Source organism: Lontra canadensis, unplaced genomic scaffold (genome assembly GCF_010015895.1).
Source record: "Lontra canadensis isolate GAN:19392208 unplaced genomic scaffold, GSC_riverotter_1.0 scaffold32, whole genome shotgun sequence".
NCBI classification, from domain to species: domain Eukaryota; kingdom Metazoa; phylum Chordata; class Mammalia; order Carnivora; family Mustelidae; genus Lontra; species Lontra canadensis.
In genome coordinates this window covers 6,442,830-6,459,145 of record NW_022631026.1, presented here as the reverse complement: position 1 = coordinate 6,459,145, position 16,316 = coordinate 6,442,830, and the positions used below count along the sequence as shown (strand labels likewise).

At 39.9% G+C, this 16,316-nt stretch overlaps 1 protein-coding gene and 1 non-coding gene across 3 annotated transcripts in view; one reads left to right on the top strand and one right to left on the bottom strand.

Annotated features, from left to right (window-relative positions):
- ADAM17 (ADAM metallopeptidase domain 17) overlaps positions 1 to 16,316 on the top strand; it is a 52,783-nt gene that overhangs the window by 4,302 nt on the left and 32,165 nt on the right. Inside the window, exons 2-4 of one of the 2 annotated variants that reach the window (XM_032866815.1) lie at positions 7,984 to 8,116; positions 12,352 to 12,482; positions 13,908 to 13,996. In XM_032866815.1, the coding sequence (XP_032722706.1) occupies positions 7,984 to 8,116; positions 12,352 to 12,482; positions 13,908 to 13,996 (353 nt within the window). Of the gene's footprint in view, positions 1 to 7,983; positions 8,117 to 11,457; positions 11,490 to 12,351; positions 12,483 to 13,907; positions 13,997 to 16,316 lie in introns of those variants that run through there. The other variant, XM_032866816.1, reaches the window with a different exon arrangement.
- Positions 15,201 to 15,307, bottom strand: LOC116873309. The gene has a single exon (XR_004383782.1). It is a non-coding gene; the product is annotated as a U6 spliceosomal RNA (small nuclear RNA).

Genomic DNA, 16,316 nt, shown 5'->3' with positions numbered 1-16,316 from the left:
GGTAACCTGGCCAGGTCACTGTCTTCTCTTGCATAATTTGGGGAGTCCTGAAGGACATTCAGGTCCCATGGGTCTACTGCACAAGCATACTGAACACTTCACAGCAGTCCTGGCTTTTTCTTTTCCATTTCTGACGCCAGAACTGGGAGCATGGCACTGATAGTGTCATCTTGGGAAACTCTGCGTCACACAGCAGAGCAGTTGAGAATGAGAAGAGGGCTGCTGGGTTTCTGCATTATACTTGCCAAGTTGTATTCCAAGAATATTCAATTTATTGCAAAAAGAAGAGAAATTAAGTAAAAAGTCCACAAATGTTCCTGGACTCATTTTGTACAACAGTTGATTGTTTTTATCCTGGGACACCTAACTCAGTGGGTTAAGTGTCTGCCTTTGGCTCAGGTCATGATTGCAGGGTCCTGGGATCAAGTCCGGCATCGGGTTCCCTGCTCAGCGGGGAGCTTGCTTCTCCCTCTGCATGCTGCTCCCCCTGCTTGTGTGTGCTCACTCTCTTTCTGACAAATAAATAAAATCTTAAAATTTTTTTTTTTAAAAAACCCTTTAAAATATTGGTTTTATCTTAAAAGTGTTAACTCTGAGCTTGACAAAAGAAATATGGGTATAGTTTGTCATTATAGAAGTCAGTGGCCATAAAAGCATTTCCCAGCGATGAAACAATTTGGGTGTGAAAGAAGGGTGGAGTGGTAGGTTTATTAAATCTATAGGCCATTTGACAACTCCATGGAGAAAGCCAGTTTATTGCAGGCCTGAAGCTCCAGCTTTCTCCTTATTCTTTGAGAACTATAGAAGGAATGAAGTAGCAGCTGCATTTTACTGCTCATGTCAGTGTTGAGAATCGTACAAAGCACATTTGATTTCTTCCTGCTTAAAATCACTATGCGACTTATCAGTAACATAACTGCAAATATACGATGACTTAATGCAGAAAAGTCCTTTGTAAATGAACAGTGTAATTGCACACTATATAAAGAACAAGATGTAGTTGGGAACTCCAGAATCTTTGAGCATCCAGCTGTCCCTTTCTGTCAGCTCCTCCCCCAAAACTGTTCCTACTCATGTTTTTTTTTTTTTTTTTAATCTCAGTGAACGTGGTGCCACTATCTACCCACATACCCATGCCAGAAACCTTGGGGGTCTTTGGGTGATCTTTGCCTTCATTGCTTGGCTGCTTACGAGCTGATTTCCCAGACTCTGGCCTTGTTCCCCTCTCGCCCACACTCCACACTGCAGTCCCAGTGAAATTCCTTACAGCCGTTGCCTTACCCACAGTCCAAAATCCTTAACTTAGTTCTCTGGCCTGTTACGACCAAATTCTGCCTGCCTCCAGTTTCACACCTCTTCCCATCTGTGTGCCATTGCTGCCTCCAGCTTCAGTGAGTTGCATTTTTCTTTGAAAATTATGTTCTGTTTCTTGGGAACCTCAGCGAATGTGTTATACGCTCTACTTAGAACCCTGTCCTTTCTTTGTCTTGGTGGTCTCCTCATCCTTCTGGTCTTTTTTTTTTTTTTAAAGTTCAACTTTCTTTTTATTTATTTATTTTTTAATATTTTGTTTATTTATTTGCCAGACAGAGATCATAAGTAGACAGGCACCCTGGGGCGGGGCGGGAAGTAAGCTCCCTGCTGAGCAGAGAGCCCGATGTGGGGCTCAATCTCAGGATCCTGGGACCATGACCTGAGCCGAAGGCAGAGGCTTTAACCCACTGAGTCACCCAGGCGCTCCATCATCCTTCTGGTCTTAACTTCAGTACTGTTTCCCTGGGAAAGCATCCTTGGCTTGCCAGGCAGGGGCCACCCTCCTGCTCTGTCCTTCCATAACTTCTTTTTTTTTTTTTTTTTAAATCATTTTTTTTAAGATTTTATTTATTTGACAGAGAGAGAGAGAGAGAACACAAGCAGGGGGAGAGGGAGGGAGAGGGAGAAGCAGGCTCCCCACAAAGCATGGGAAACCCGATATGGGACTCGATCCCAGGACCCCGGGATCATGACCTGAGCCGAAAGCAGTGGCTTAACCCACTGAGCCACCCAGGCGCCCCCTTCCATAACTTCTTGCAGCTTCCTCTCTCTTGGTACTTTGCATACTTTATGATTTTTTTTGTGTGTGGGGTCTTTCCTTTGGTGTCATAATATAAGAAATACATTTCTCTTTCTTTTCCATTATATCCCTGGTGCCTCGAAGGTGGGACACTTCCAGTACATGTTGAAGAAATTACTAGGTGGGGTGTGCTGGAAGGGAGGAAACAAGTGCAGGATGTGTATGCAGAAAGGGAGCAGTGGGGTGGCAGATTTACAAGAGCAGTAAGGGAGGGCAGGGTCTCTAAGACTAGAGGAGGCCAAGGGAGGGAAACCATGGCATGTGGCAGAGAGGAGCAGGGAGGGTTGGGCAGGAAATACCTAAATAAAGGAGTATCTAGTCTAGTCTGACCTTTTGAATTGTGTCTGTTGTTTTCTAATTTTGTGTTTGTAGCCAGCTAAAATGAGAAAAGCTCAGTTGTTTGCAGGACTCCTGGGACAACTTGGAGAAAGCACAGAAGGTGTTCTCGTTCTCGAGAGTGCTGGGCCGCCATTGTGGAGTGCTAAGAGAGATAATGAAGTGGCTTATACTTAAGTTTATTGAGAGATTTGGATACAGATAAAAGATCAACTCTTGGGAAGTGTTTCACATTCTGTTGAAACAGCTGTAGAAAGTTGAGATTACCAGTGGTTGGAATTCGGAGGCGAAGTACAGTGAGGTGGCTGAGAGGTTCCTTGCTCGTGAAGGGCAGCAGTGAGAGCGGGCTCTCCGCTTGTTGCAGGAGGGAGCGCCTGTACCGTGTTGTCTGCGATGGCCCCAGGGCATCCAGTGTGTGATATCTAGTTATTATAAGAGGACAAATTACAGTTGAAACACATTAGTTAGGTATTTTGAAGTGCTTTAGCAAGCTACATTTTCAAAGTGCTTATTATGGAAAATATACCTAAAGATAACCAGTGATGTTACTATCGTGCTCTTTCTTTTTTCTAGACCTATTTTTATACATAGTTAAGATCATGCAGTACAAATAGTTTTTTTAATCTACGCTTGTTTGTTTAATATGATAGTGTAAATATTTTCCCATGTTCTTAAAAGCCTGTTGTTACCAGCATTTTTAATGACTGTAGATTTTTTTTTTTTTTTGGTCATTTGTAAGTGGCATATAATTTATCTGTTTCTCCGTTATTAATTTACCTTCTTTCTGATTTTTGTTCTTGAAAATAATGCAAGGCTGAACAAGGACCGTCTTTGTGCCTAAAGCTTTTATCTTCACTTTGAGCTGCTTCCTTGAGCCTAGTTCAGTGGTTCTCAAACCTGAGTGCATCAGCATCACCTGGAAGGCATGTTAAACACAGATCGCTGGGCCTCAACCCAAGGATTTCTGAGTAGGACTGAGGAAACCTGAAAACTGGCCTTTTTTTTTTTTTTTTACATCATTTTTTTAATTATTATTTTTTTAAAGATTTTATTTATTTATTTGACAGAGAGAGATTACAAGCAGGCAGAGAATCAGGCAGAGAGAGAGAGAGGGAGAAGCAGGCTCCCCGCTGAACAGAGAGCCCGATGCGGGGTTTGATCCCGGGACTCTGAGATCATGATCTGAGCTGAAGGCAGAGGCTTAACCCACTGAGCCACCCAGGTGCCCCCAAACTGGCTTTTCTAACAAGTTCCCAGGTGATGTTGCTGTGTGGGGACCACACTTCAAGAACAACTGGCCTGTGTTATTGACAATGACACTACAGTATTGAGGTTAAGTTTCTCAGGCAGTAGGAGTGATTATGATCTTGAATGAAACTGAATTCATGTACCAACCTGTATCAGGGAAGTTGAAGAGCTATAAAGGGTTGTATCAGCATCTCAGCATTGAAGATTTGTGCAGTTTGTACACACAGCAGTGCTGTTTTTTGCAAGGTGCTGTGCTGGGTTTTGTGAGCAACCCAGCTCCCTTTTGGCTGTTTTACAGTCTGTGAAATAAGACATATAAAACAGAAAGCCAGAAAAAAGGTATTAACAAAGGGCTACAGAATTCAGAGGGAGATGAGATCATGTTTGGTTAGCACATCAAAAAGTAGGAGGCCAAGAAGTAGAAAGGTCAAGAAAAGCTAGGATTTTTTTTTTAAGATTTTATGTATTGGGGCGCCTGGGTGGTTCAGTGGGTTAAGCCTCTGCCTTCAGCTCAGGTCATGATCCCAGGGTCCTGGGATTGAGCCCCACATCGGGCTCTCTGCTCTGCAGGGAGCCTGCTTCCTCCCTCTCTCTCTCTCCCTGCCTCTCTGCCTACTTGTGATCTCTGTCAAATAAAAAAAAAAAAAAAAAGATTTTATTTATTTATTTGACAGAGAGAGAGAGAAAGTGCGAGAGAGCAAGAGTGCAAGCAGGGGGAACGGCAGGGAGAGGGAGAAGCAGGCTCCCTGCTGAGTGAGGAGCCTGATTTGGGGCTTGATCCCAGGACCTTGGGATCATGACCTGAGCCGAAGGTAGACACTTAACTGACTTGGCCACCCAGCTGCTCCTAGAATATATATATTTCTTTAACTTTTAAAAAAAATTAAAGAAGGCTCCACGCCCAATGTGGGACTTGAACTCAAGACCCTGAGATCAAGAGTCACATGGTGTACCGACTGAGCCTTCCAGGCACCCCAGAGCTAGGATATTTTTAAGGAATTTCGCAAGTATGATGTCAGTGAAGCTTGGGGTTTTCAGCCAGAGAAGCCCAAGTTCAAATCTTGGTTCTGTGCTAAATTAGCTTTGTGATGTATTTCTCCTTGAACTTGTTTCTTCATCTGTAAAAAGGGGATACTATACCAGGTATGTTGGTGTAGATTACGTGACAAAACACACACTCAAAAATTGTTGAATTGGGGCACCTGGCTGGCTCAGTTGGTAGAGCATGTGAATCTTGATCTTGGGTCCATGAGTTTAAGCCCCACGTTGGGCAGGGAGCCTACATTAAAAAAAAAAAAAAAAAAAAAAGTTGAATAAATGGTAAGTTTCTTGAAGGTTTTTCATTGGTGCTGCTAAGCATTGTAATTAACAAGGCCAAATCACCAAGGCCCATCTATTGGCATAAAAGTGAATGATGCCTTTTTGAAACAGCTTTTCTATGGATTTTTTTTTTTTTTAAAGATTTTATTTATTTGACAGACAGAGATCACAAGTGGGCAGAGAGGCGGGCAGAGAAAGAGGAGGAAGCGGGCTCCCAGGACTCTGAGATCATGACCTGAGCCAAAAGCAGAGGTTTTAACCCACTGAGCCACCCAGGCGCCCCAGGATTGTATTTTAAAGGAAATATTATTGATGAAAAACGAGCGGTAGCCAAAAAGTGTGAACTTGCTGTCATTTTATTTAATATTATCTTGAGTTAGAGACTTGGATGGCCTTTTTTTTTTTTTTTTAAGATTTTATGCATTTATTTTAGAGCGAGCACGAGCACACTGGGGGAGAGGGAATGGGAGAGAAATAGACTCACCACTGAAAAAAGAGCCCCGCACAGTTCGATCTCATGACCCTGAGATCATGACCTGAGCCAAAATCAAGAGTCAGTCGCTTATCCGACTGAGCCACTCTGGTGCCCCGACTTGGATGGACTTTGATGAAATTTACTTTTATTGTATAACCGCATGCTTACCTATTGTTTTCCTCAGGTTTGCCCAAATATTGTGTAACAGCGAAGCATCTTTCTGTTGACCACTCTGGCCCTGCCTAGTCCCTGTCTTTGCTATTCTGCTTCAGTGTCCATGGCACTGACCTATATTGTGTATCGTCTGTCTGCTACTGACGCGAGTGCTATAGGAAGCAAGGACTTTGCTGTACTTAATGCTGTATCCGTACTGAGACCAGAGTCTGGCATGTAACAGTGAATTAATGATTGGGTGAATGAACCAATTGAGGATCATATTTAGGAGAAGAGGGAAGAGAAGAGTATTGGGTCAGTTCTTTTAAAAGTGGTTTTATGGGCATATTTAACCTCAGTAACAATATACTTGTATTTTAAGCTCCTGGTGTTTTATATATATATTTTTTTTTTTAAAGATTTTATTTATTTATTTGACAGAGATCACAAGTAGGCAGAGAGGCAGGCAGAGAGAGAGGAGGAAGCAGGCCCCCCGCTGAGCAGAGAACCCGATGTGGGGCTCGATCCCAGGACCCTGGGATCATGACCTGAACCAAAGGCGGAGGCTTTAACCCTCTGAGCCACCCAGGCGCCCCATGGTGTTATATTTTTAAGGCCATTCTAAGTCCGGTGGAATGATTTTGAATACCATTCCCTCTGTAGTGATATTTGTTGAGAGAAACGCAAAGCATCAGCTCACATATTTTTAGACAGTTTGTACAGAGACTCCAGTCACCAAAATTGTCTTCCAAAACCCTCCTGGTGTTGGAAGAGGTAGCAGAGTTGCTGATGAAAAGTGACTTACATTGGTATCATATACTTTATGGTGTTTACTTTTGCTCTGTACCAAATAAAAACATTTTGTTTTGTCATTGGGGCAGCGCACCTTTGCTTTGAATTGGGGGAACGGAACTTGGGTTCCGAGTCATTCGGGTAAAATAATTAATGTTGGTTTTTATTCAGGGATTAGTTTGGTCCTATCACTTCTACTTTCTGATGTCCAGTGGATTGTTCGTTTTGCTGTGTCTGTTGAAGGCAGCAATGATTGGGATATTACCACTTTTTTGCTCTTTAATTTGGAAAATGTAATTTTTCTGTAAAGATTTTACCTTTGGTTTACTGAGGTCATTAATACATTTGTTGCTGTTGCATACTACACATTAACTGATAAGGAATTGTTAGCAGTGGTCAGGTCAAGTTGGTCACCTTCATCTTAGAAATTCTAAGCAGGCAAGCCAGAAATGCCTTTAATTTAGAATTTAGCTGATTGTGTAATATGATGTAATGTGATACTCAGAGATATCAAAATTATTACATCTAGTATGGATATGAACTCATGATTCCCTAATTGTCACAAGTATCTTTCCTCATTTGTTTGATCTAGGATCTAGGTTCACACATTGTGTCCTTGTCTATAGTAGTCCCTGCTTACCTGTGGGGGATACGTCCCAAGACCCCCAGTGGATGCCTGAAACTGTGGATAGTACTGAACCCTAGGGTAGAATGTTTTTCCTTTATATACAAACCTATGGTAAAGTTTCATTTATAAATTAGGCATAGTAAGAGATTAACAACAGTAATAATAAAATAGAACAATTATAACAATAGACCATAATAAAAGTTACATGAATGTGGTCTCTCCCGAAGTCCTTTTTTTTTTTTTTTAAAGTGAGCTCTCTGCCCAGCGTGGGGCTTGAACTCACAACTCCAAGATCAAGAGTTGCATGATGTATCATCTGAGCCAGCCAGGCAGGTGCCCCTCCTAAGATCTTACTATACTTACCCGTCTTGTGATGATGTGCGATGATAAACTGCATAAATATTGAGATGAAGTGAGGTGAGTGATACAGGCATTTTGACCTAGTGTTAGGCTCACATACTGATAGACCACACTGATGGACTCACTTCTGATAGACCACAGCTGACTTCCGGGAACTGAAACCTCTCAACTGGAAACCGCAGATAAGGGAGGACCATTGTATTATGTCTTTGCTTGTCGCTTCTTTCCCATACCATTTATTTCCTGAAGAAACTGGGTCGTTTAAAATTTTGTAGGGATTCTGACATTCTGGATGCAGCTGATTGTTTTCTAAGGTTGTTAGTTAATTTGGCAATCTAATCCCTTTGTGTCTTAAAAACTGGAAGTTACATCTTGATTAAATTCAGCTTAATTTGTATTTTTTTGCTTTTTATTTTGGCAAGAATGCTTCATAGGTTGTCCTTAGCACTTCAAAATGCATTATGTCAGAAAGAGTTTCTTGTCAGACTTTATCATTTTAGTGATATTACAATTAATTAGTAAGCTTAGGTGTTAATAACCTTTTTACCTTTGTTTCAGAAAAGCTTGATTCTTTACTCTCAGACTACGATATCCTCTCTTTATCCAATATCCAACAGCATTCAGTAAGAAAAAGGGATCTGCAGGCCTCAACACATTTAGAAACACTACTGACTTTTTCAGCCTTGAAAAGGTAATTTGGATTATTTATAGAAAACTATTGGGGCAATGGGGGGCTTAGTTTGGCAAAAGTAGAAGAATAAGGGTGTTTACTGGAGTCTTAGGAAGTTACATTTTAAAAATTTGTAATATAATTATAGTCAGTAATAATTCTTATATTGCTTATTGCTTATTCCAAAATTCATAGTGCTGATTATTAAAAACAAACAAATGGGTATTCCAAAGGTATTAATGATGGGGTAATGATGTTTACGGGATTCTAAAAAAGGATTTTAATTAATTGAATGATTTATAATACCCTAAAATATTTTTTTCTACTTTAGAACCATCAGCTGTGTACTAAATAATATCTTTATTTTATATATGAAGACACTGAGGTTTAGAAATCAAAGATTTGTTCAGGACCTCACAGCCTTGTGGTAATAAATTAATATAGTGCCATAAATCAATATGGTCTCTCTGGGCAGTAATTTTGCTTTCTCTTAGTTTTGCAGATGTAAATCTGTTAGATAATTGTAGGTCTTGTTCTAAAGTCTTTTTAGGGAGCTTTACTAATATCAAAACACACAGAGAATGTAAATGGACTGAATCACTCTGTATTTGAACAACAAATGATGAAGGCCTGTTTTTACTTTTTTAAATTTTTTTTTTTTAAGATTTTGTTTATTTATTTGAGAGAGAGCGAGCGAGCGAGAGAATGAGCAGAGGGAGGGGCAGAGGGAGAAGCAGACTCTGTGCTGAGCAGGGAGCCCGATGTGGGGCTCAGTCCCAGGACCCTGGAATCATGACCTGAGCTGAAAGCAGTTGCTTAACTGACTGAGCCACCTAGGCTCCCCACAGCAAATATTTTTAAAAAAGAAAATAATACATGCACTTGGTTTAAAAAGTGAACTATGGAGGGTATAAGAAATTTTCAGGTCCTCCTCAAACTTCGCAAATGCAGAAGTTTCCCAAATAAATTTCTAAAAGATTTTAATGCATATTTTTTGCATATAGATCTGTGTACGTGTAGATAATACAGGTAAGTAGATTTACCTCCTTTTTAACAGCTGCATAAATATTTCTATTTCGTGGAATTGTAATGGTTTGTTCTCTAATAACCCATAGATACATATTGTTTAACTGAAGTGATTTTTGCTTTCTATAGCAAACAGTGCTCTGATAACTATCGTTGTGACTATACCTTGTTTAGGTATTTTTATAGGATACATTCCTGAAAGAATGAGTCAAGGGTATACATACTGTAAATGTTTACTGATGTTACCATATTTCTTCCTAAAGACATTAGCCCAGTTTGTTGTTCTAGCAGCAGTGTATGAGCTTACCTATAACCTGTTATCCTTGGCAATACTAGTTTTTATCAGCCCTTAATTTTTGTCCCTGTGAAAGGGGATAGAGTCTCATAGTTGTCTTGATTTTCATTTTGTGTGAAATTGAGCATCTTTTCATGGTTTTGTAAGTCATTTATTTTTCTGTGTCTACCTTTTTTGTATCCTTTTATCATTCTTCTGATTGGTTTATTCTGTCATGCTTAGTATATTTATCATATGTGTAACTGATATTTCATGCAAATATATTTTATAATATCTTTTTTGGCTTTTTTAAGTTATTGCCATTATCCTTAGATTATTTCTGAGTAATTTCTTTCTATCAGAGTTCATGTCAAATTGTTGTGTTGATTATCCAGCTTCCAGACCTATAGCAAATTTGAGCAGTGATGATATTAATCATAGTCCTAGTTTATCCGCTACTTTGTGTAATTCACTTTGTGTGTGCTATCTCTAATTCTCACTGTGCTCCACAAAGAAGTTTTCGTTTCTCTGCTTTTGGGGGAAAAAAAAATTGAGACTCAGAGAAGTTGGGTAACTTGCTCAAGGTCACACAGCTAGTAAGTGGAAGATAAAGGATTTGAATTCAAGTCTGTGCTATTTTAGCTCTGCTGATAGGGATTTTGGTGAAGGAGCAGGTATAGTAGTAAGAGGTAAATAGGAGCAAAGGATAAGGGGAAGACTGCAAAATAAGAACTCAAAATTTAGCTTTCTGAGTTTCTTTTTTCAATTTAGGTTGGAGGTGGCTTGTAAAGTTTTTTCTGTGGGGGAAATATTCCCATAACCTCACACATTCCTCTCTTCCGGGTCTCATAGATGACACTGATTTTTTTTTTCAATTTTATTTATTTGACAGGGAACACAAGCAGGGGGGAGTGGGAGAAGCGGGAGCCCAATTCAGGGCTTGATCCCAGGATCCTGGGATCATGATCTGAGCTTGAAGGTAGACGCTTAATGCCTGAGCCACCCAGGTGCACCAGATGACATTGATTGTTTAAGAGGATGTTCAACAATATCTGTGTTTTATCTCTCTGTGTAAGGAGGCAGGGAGGTTTGTAATTTATCTTACAGAGTTTCCACCTTTAGTTTTTTTATTTTTAAGGTTTATTTATTTATTTGACAGAGAGAGGCATAGCAAGAGTGGGAACATAAGCAGGGGGAGAGGGAGAGGCAGGCTTTCTACCAAGGAGGGAGCCCAATGTGGGGCTCGATCCCAGGAGTCTGGGATCATGACCTGAGCCAAAGCTAGGTGCTTAACCACTGAGCCACCCAGGCACCTCCTCTGAAGTGTTTAAATGGAGATATATCTAACCGTGTAGGAAAACTTTGGACCAGGTACTTTAAAATAGTTTATTTCATTTAACCCCCCAAAACTATTCAATTAGTAGGTGGTATTATGGTATTATTTTCATTTGTGGATGAAGATACTTAGGTTCAGAGGTAAAGGCCAAGATCAAGCACTAAGTGGTGGAGACAGGATTTGAGCTAGGTTTGTCAGACTTCAAAGCCCTTTCTGTTACACTGTGTTGTTAAAAGAAAACAAAGCGGGATATTTGAAATGATCAGTTTATATAGGGCCGAACTTACCAATGTGAAGCTGCTCATTACTAGATGGTAATTGTAAATGATCAGATATTTTGGTTTCTGAAACTGAATAATGCATTTAGAATAGGCTTGCTTTTTTTTAAAGATTTTTTTAAACAAAGTCATCAGTGTAACGGAAAAAATCGTAGCTGTGAATGTGTGGGAAGATATGTTTTAGGAGAACAGGAGAAGATAGTCTAAGGATTTTTGAAATAATGTTCTATTGTCTCTCTGTCCCTCTGACCATTAAAAAACCACAAGCGAACTAAAATTACCTTGTTTTGCTCAAAAAGTTAAAAATACTTGTTGCTATGGAGACAGTCCCAGTCTAGATTCTTTCTGGCAGTGTAGACTTAGGCAAACCCACGGGAAATAACATTTCATAGTTTCAGCCCCACAGTTCACAAAATTTGTTCCTGTGGTTGAGATGAGAAACATACCTTTATCTTCGGTATTCATGGGCACATTGAAAGGGTAAATAATAATTGAAAAATTCTTGCTCACCACACCCAGATTTTATGTCAGAACTGAAACTGGTAGAAAACAAAAGAATATTAAGCTGACTAAATAACTAAGTATGTATTTTAATGTCTGTGTTGGATATCTTATATTTATTTTCCTCGTAGGAATTGCGGATTAATTTTTTTCAAGAGAAGTTCTCTTTAGAAGGAGAAAAAAAGCATGAGTGCTTTTAAATATAGGAAGTAGCAGTGATTAATTTTGCAGAGCAATAAAACTGGCTTGATTGCTAGAGGCATCACAGTATAGGTTTTTGAAATACAGCACTTTGGTTTCCAGGTTCATCATTTACTAGCTGTGTAACCTTGAGTATGTTGATTGACCTTCAACTGGCGATATTTACTGTGTGAAGTGGAGACAGTGTAAGCAGAGCATGTAGCGCTGAGTAGGTATTCAGTAAGTTATACCTAATACCAGGCATTGGTAAGTTTTTTAGACAAGCAGGATTTGAACTTAAACTGTCCATGTGTGTTTCCTTATTCTTCACAGTCTCCAGGAAATATGAACCCATAAGCTGTTTGAATCTTTTCCCCCCTAATTCTGGTCTTCTGTTTTGCTGAATTCTTAACAGCCTAAAGAAATTTGTCAAAAAAAAATTTTGTCTATTCGTCTTTGTAGGTGAAATAATGCTAAGTACCTAGTAAAACAGTTATAACTTTCATAGTGTTTTATTAATGTCAAATCTCAAGTTATTTTTAAGTAGGCTTAATTTTATGTGCTTAGAGTAAAATTTTATGTGAAAATTTTATGTGCAGTAAAATTTTATGTGAAAATTTTATGCGCTTACAGTAAAATGTGGATGCATGTTTTTCTTTAGGCATTTTAAATTATACCTGACATCAAGTACTGAACACTTTTCCCAAAATTTCAAAGTCGTGGTGGTAGATGGTAAAGATGAAAGTGAGTACACCGTCAAATGGCAGGACTTCTTCAGGGGACACGTAGTTGGTTAGTATGAAGCTTGTTTGTTTGCCCTTGTGTCTGGGGGTATTAGGTGTCCAGATCTAGTTTGATTTCATATTCTTTTTTGGTGGGAGGAAGAAGGGGTGTCAAAGGACTGCTCTTTGTTGTATCTAAGTTATGTAAGTTTGAAAGGAGGAACGTTCAAACAGGAGGAAATGAGGATTATCTTAGCATGGATACTGATTATCTATTTTAATGATTACAGTGAATTTCCTCCTTTTTTTTTTTTAAGATTTTGTTTATTTATTTGTGACAGAGATCACAAGTAGGCAGAGAGGCAGGCGGGCGGGTGGTTGGCGTGGGGGAAGCAGGCTCCCTGCTGAGCAGAGGGCCTGGTGCAGGGCTTGAACCCAGGACCCTAAAATCATGACCTGAGCCGAAGGCAGAGGCTTAACTCACTGAGCCACCCAGGTGCAGTATTTCCTCCCTTTTGATAAGAATTTAACCTCTTGTCTCAGGGAAGGATCATAGGCTTCCCTTATGAGATTTTAAACAGGGAAGCTAGGAGGTAAAATAATTGACTTTATGAATCTGTTAAGTACTTATCTAAGATGGTGTATCAAATGAGCAATTGTGGCTTACTTCTGGAACTTCCTCTGCAGAAAAAGAAATGGCATTAAAATCTGCAAATAGGGCGCCTGGGTGTCTCAGTTGTTAAGCATCTGTTTTGGCTCAGGTCATGATCGCAGGGTCCTGGGATTGAGGCCCACATTGGGCTCCATGCTTGGCGGAAGCCTCCTTCTCCCTCTCCCACGCCCCCTGCTTGTGTTCCCGCTCTCTCTGTCAAATAAATAAATAAAATCTTTTAAAAAAATCTGCAAATAGAGCAAGCCCTGTGTATTCCAGATCATGCTTTCTGCCCTCCTCTTAGTTTATTTGTGTTCTCTCTCTCTTTTTTTTTTTTTTTTTTTTTTTTTTTTGAGGAGGAGGTGGAGGGGGCAGAGGCAGAAGGATAGAGAGAATCCTAAGCAGGCTCCACACCAAGCGCAGAGCCTGTGGGGGCTTGATCTCACAACCCTTAGATCATGACCGAGCTAAAATCAAGAATTGGGTGCTTAATCAACTGAGCCACCCAGGCACCCTTCTCTTAGTTCTTTGTTAACCAGTCATAAGTGATATTACTTCAGAAGAACATCTACACGTTTGTTTGGTTTTGTTCTATAACACACTAGGAAATTTTTACAAGAAGATTGAGGGAAAGAGAAAGGTTTCAGATGAGTTGAGGCTACTCTTTGGAAATGTGACTATCTTGCTGCTTACTGGTGCCTCTGTTTCTTGTGGCAGATTTCTACAGTACCTAGGCACATTCCACTCTGATGAAGGACTCTGTTGATTTTTATTGACACTAGTGCATAGTTTATTTTTTGATATAAGTATTTCTTAATGATGGATTTTTCTTTTTCTCTTAAGGTGAGCCTGACTCTAGAGTTCTAGCCCACATAGGAGATGATGATATTACAATAAGAATCAACACAGATGGGGCAGAATATAATATAGAGGTAAATCTATATGTACATTTTTGGGGGGCGGAAGGAGCTGTTAAAAAAGCCATTTCCCAGTTGTTTTAAGAAGACAAAGGTCTTTAATGATACTTACTTCTTTTTTCCTTGTGTTTGAAGTTTCTACCAGTGAATTAGATGATTTTTAAAAATAATTTTAAAAAATTTTTTATAAACATATAATGTATTATTAGCCCCAGGGGTACAGGTCTGTGAATCACCATGTTTACACACTTCACAGCACTCACCATAGCACATACCATCCCCAATGTCCATAACCCCACTACGCTCTCCCTACCACCCCCACCCCTCAACCCTCAGTTTGTTTTGTGAGATTAAGAGTCTCTTATGGTTTGTCACCCTCCCGATCCCATCTTGTTTCATTTATTCTTCTCCTACCCCCCAACCCGCCTACATTGCATCTCCACTTCCTCATATCAGGGAGATCATATGATAGTTGTCTTTCTCTAGCTGACTTATTTCGCTCAGCATAATACCCTCTAGTTCCATCTACGTCATTGCAAATGGCAAGATTTCATTTCTTTTGATGGCTGCCTAGTATTCCATTGTGTATATATATACCACATCTTCTTTATCCATTCATCTGTTGATGGACATCTAGGTTCTTTCCATAGTTTGGCTATTGTGGACATTGTTGCTATAAACATTCGAGTGCACATGCCCCTTCGGATCACTACGTTTGTATCTTTAGGGTAAATACCCAGTAGTGCAATTACTGGGTCGTAAGGTAGCTCTATTTTCAACTTTTTGAGGACCCTCCATGCTGTTTTCCAGAGTGGCTGCACCAGCTTGCATTCCCACCAACAGTGTAGGAGGGTTCCCCTTTCTCTGCATCTTCGCCAGCGTCTGTCATTTCCTGACTTGTTAATTGTAGCCATTCTGACTGGTGCGAGGTGGGATCTCATTGTGGTTTTGATTTGTATTTCCCTGATGCCGAGTGATGTGGAGCACTTTTTCATGTGTCTGTTGGCCATCTGGATGTCTTCTTTGAAGAAATGTCTGTTCATGTCCTCTGTGCATTTCTTGATTGGATTCTTTGTTCTTTGGGTGTTGAGTTTGCTAAGCTCTTTATAGATTTTGGATACTAGTCCTTTATCTGATATGTCCTTTGCAAATATCTTCTCCCATTCTGTCATTTGTCTTTGGTTTTGTTAACTGTTTCCTATGCTGTGCAAAAGCTTTTAAAAATATGGAATGCTTTACAAATTTGCGTGTCATACTTGTGCAGGAGCCATGCTAATCTTCTCTGTATCATTCCAATTTTATTATATATGCTGCCGAAGCGAGCACTAGATGATTTTTTATAAAAAAGGTAATATTTTCTACACATCTGAGAAGCTGTCATAAATGCACCCTCTATTTCTAAATGCCATAACTGAGAGGTCACATGTGGAATGGATAATGGGAGGAAAAACTTTCTTTCTCTCCTGATTCATTTTTTAATTCTTTCTTTAATAATCCTACTATAAGTATAAATGTTCTTAAAGCCAAAGTCAAGTCTTATTTCTCCTGTTCCCTCTTAGATGCTCAGGAAATGTAAGATCAATAAAAGGCGATAGTTCATATTCTGAAAAGTTAGAAGAGGAAACTAAAACTCAGGTTCTGGGCCGCTCTTCCACTAAAGTACTAGCAGTAGAAACCAAACTAGCTGTTTTGTACAGGATGTATAACCCTGTGTCCTACACTAAGCCAGAAAACAAAACGCTTGCCACAGATTTGTGGATTGAAGCTTCTGTTTCTAGGAAGATGCAAATACTCTGGGTGGTCGTGACACCGAACCAGCAGCTGTGGGGAAACAGTAATTACAGTTGGTCAGAATGAAAGTTTAATGTGTATCTGAGTGCTGATTGATTGGGTTAGGACCACATGCTGGTGCTATAAATGCTGTAAATTTTTTTTAAAGATTTTATTTTTTGACAGAGCACAAGCAGGGGGAAGGGCAGAAGGTGAGGGAAAAGCAGGCTCCTTGCCGAGCAGGGAGCCCCATGCGGGGCTTGATCCCAGAACCGTGGGATCATGACCTGAGCCAAAGGCAGACACTTAACGATGGAGCCACCCAGGCGTCCCAATACTATAAATTTTAATAACATCCAGTTTGCATGGCCACTAGTCATTTGTCCATCCTTGTGAAAGAGAAGTCTGTCTCTGGCCTTGCGGTCTATTTTGGTCTGCTAGTATGTAGACCATCTAATGTCAGTGTTGTGGGGAGTTTAGCTTACCAGAAAGAGTCAGAAAATTAGCACAAATTAAATGAGCATTTACTTCAAAATGGGCGAATTAGTTAATTCTTAAATTTCCT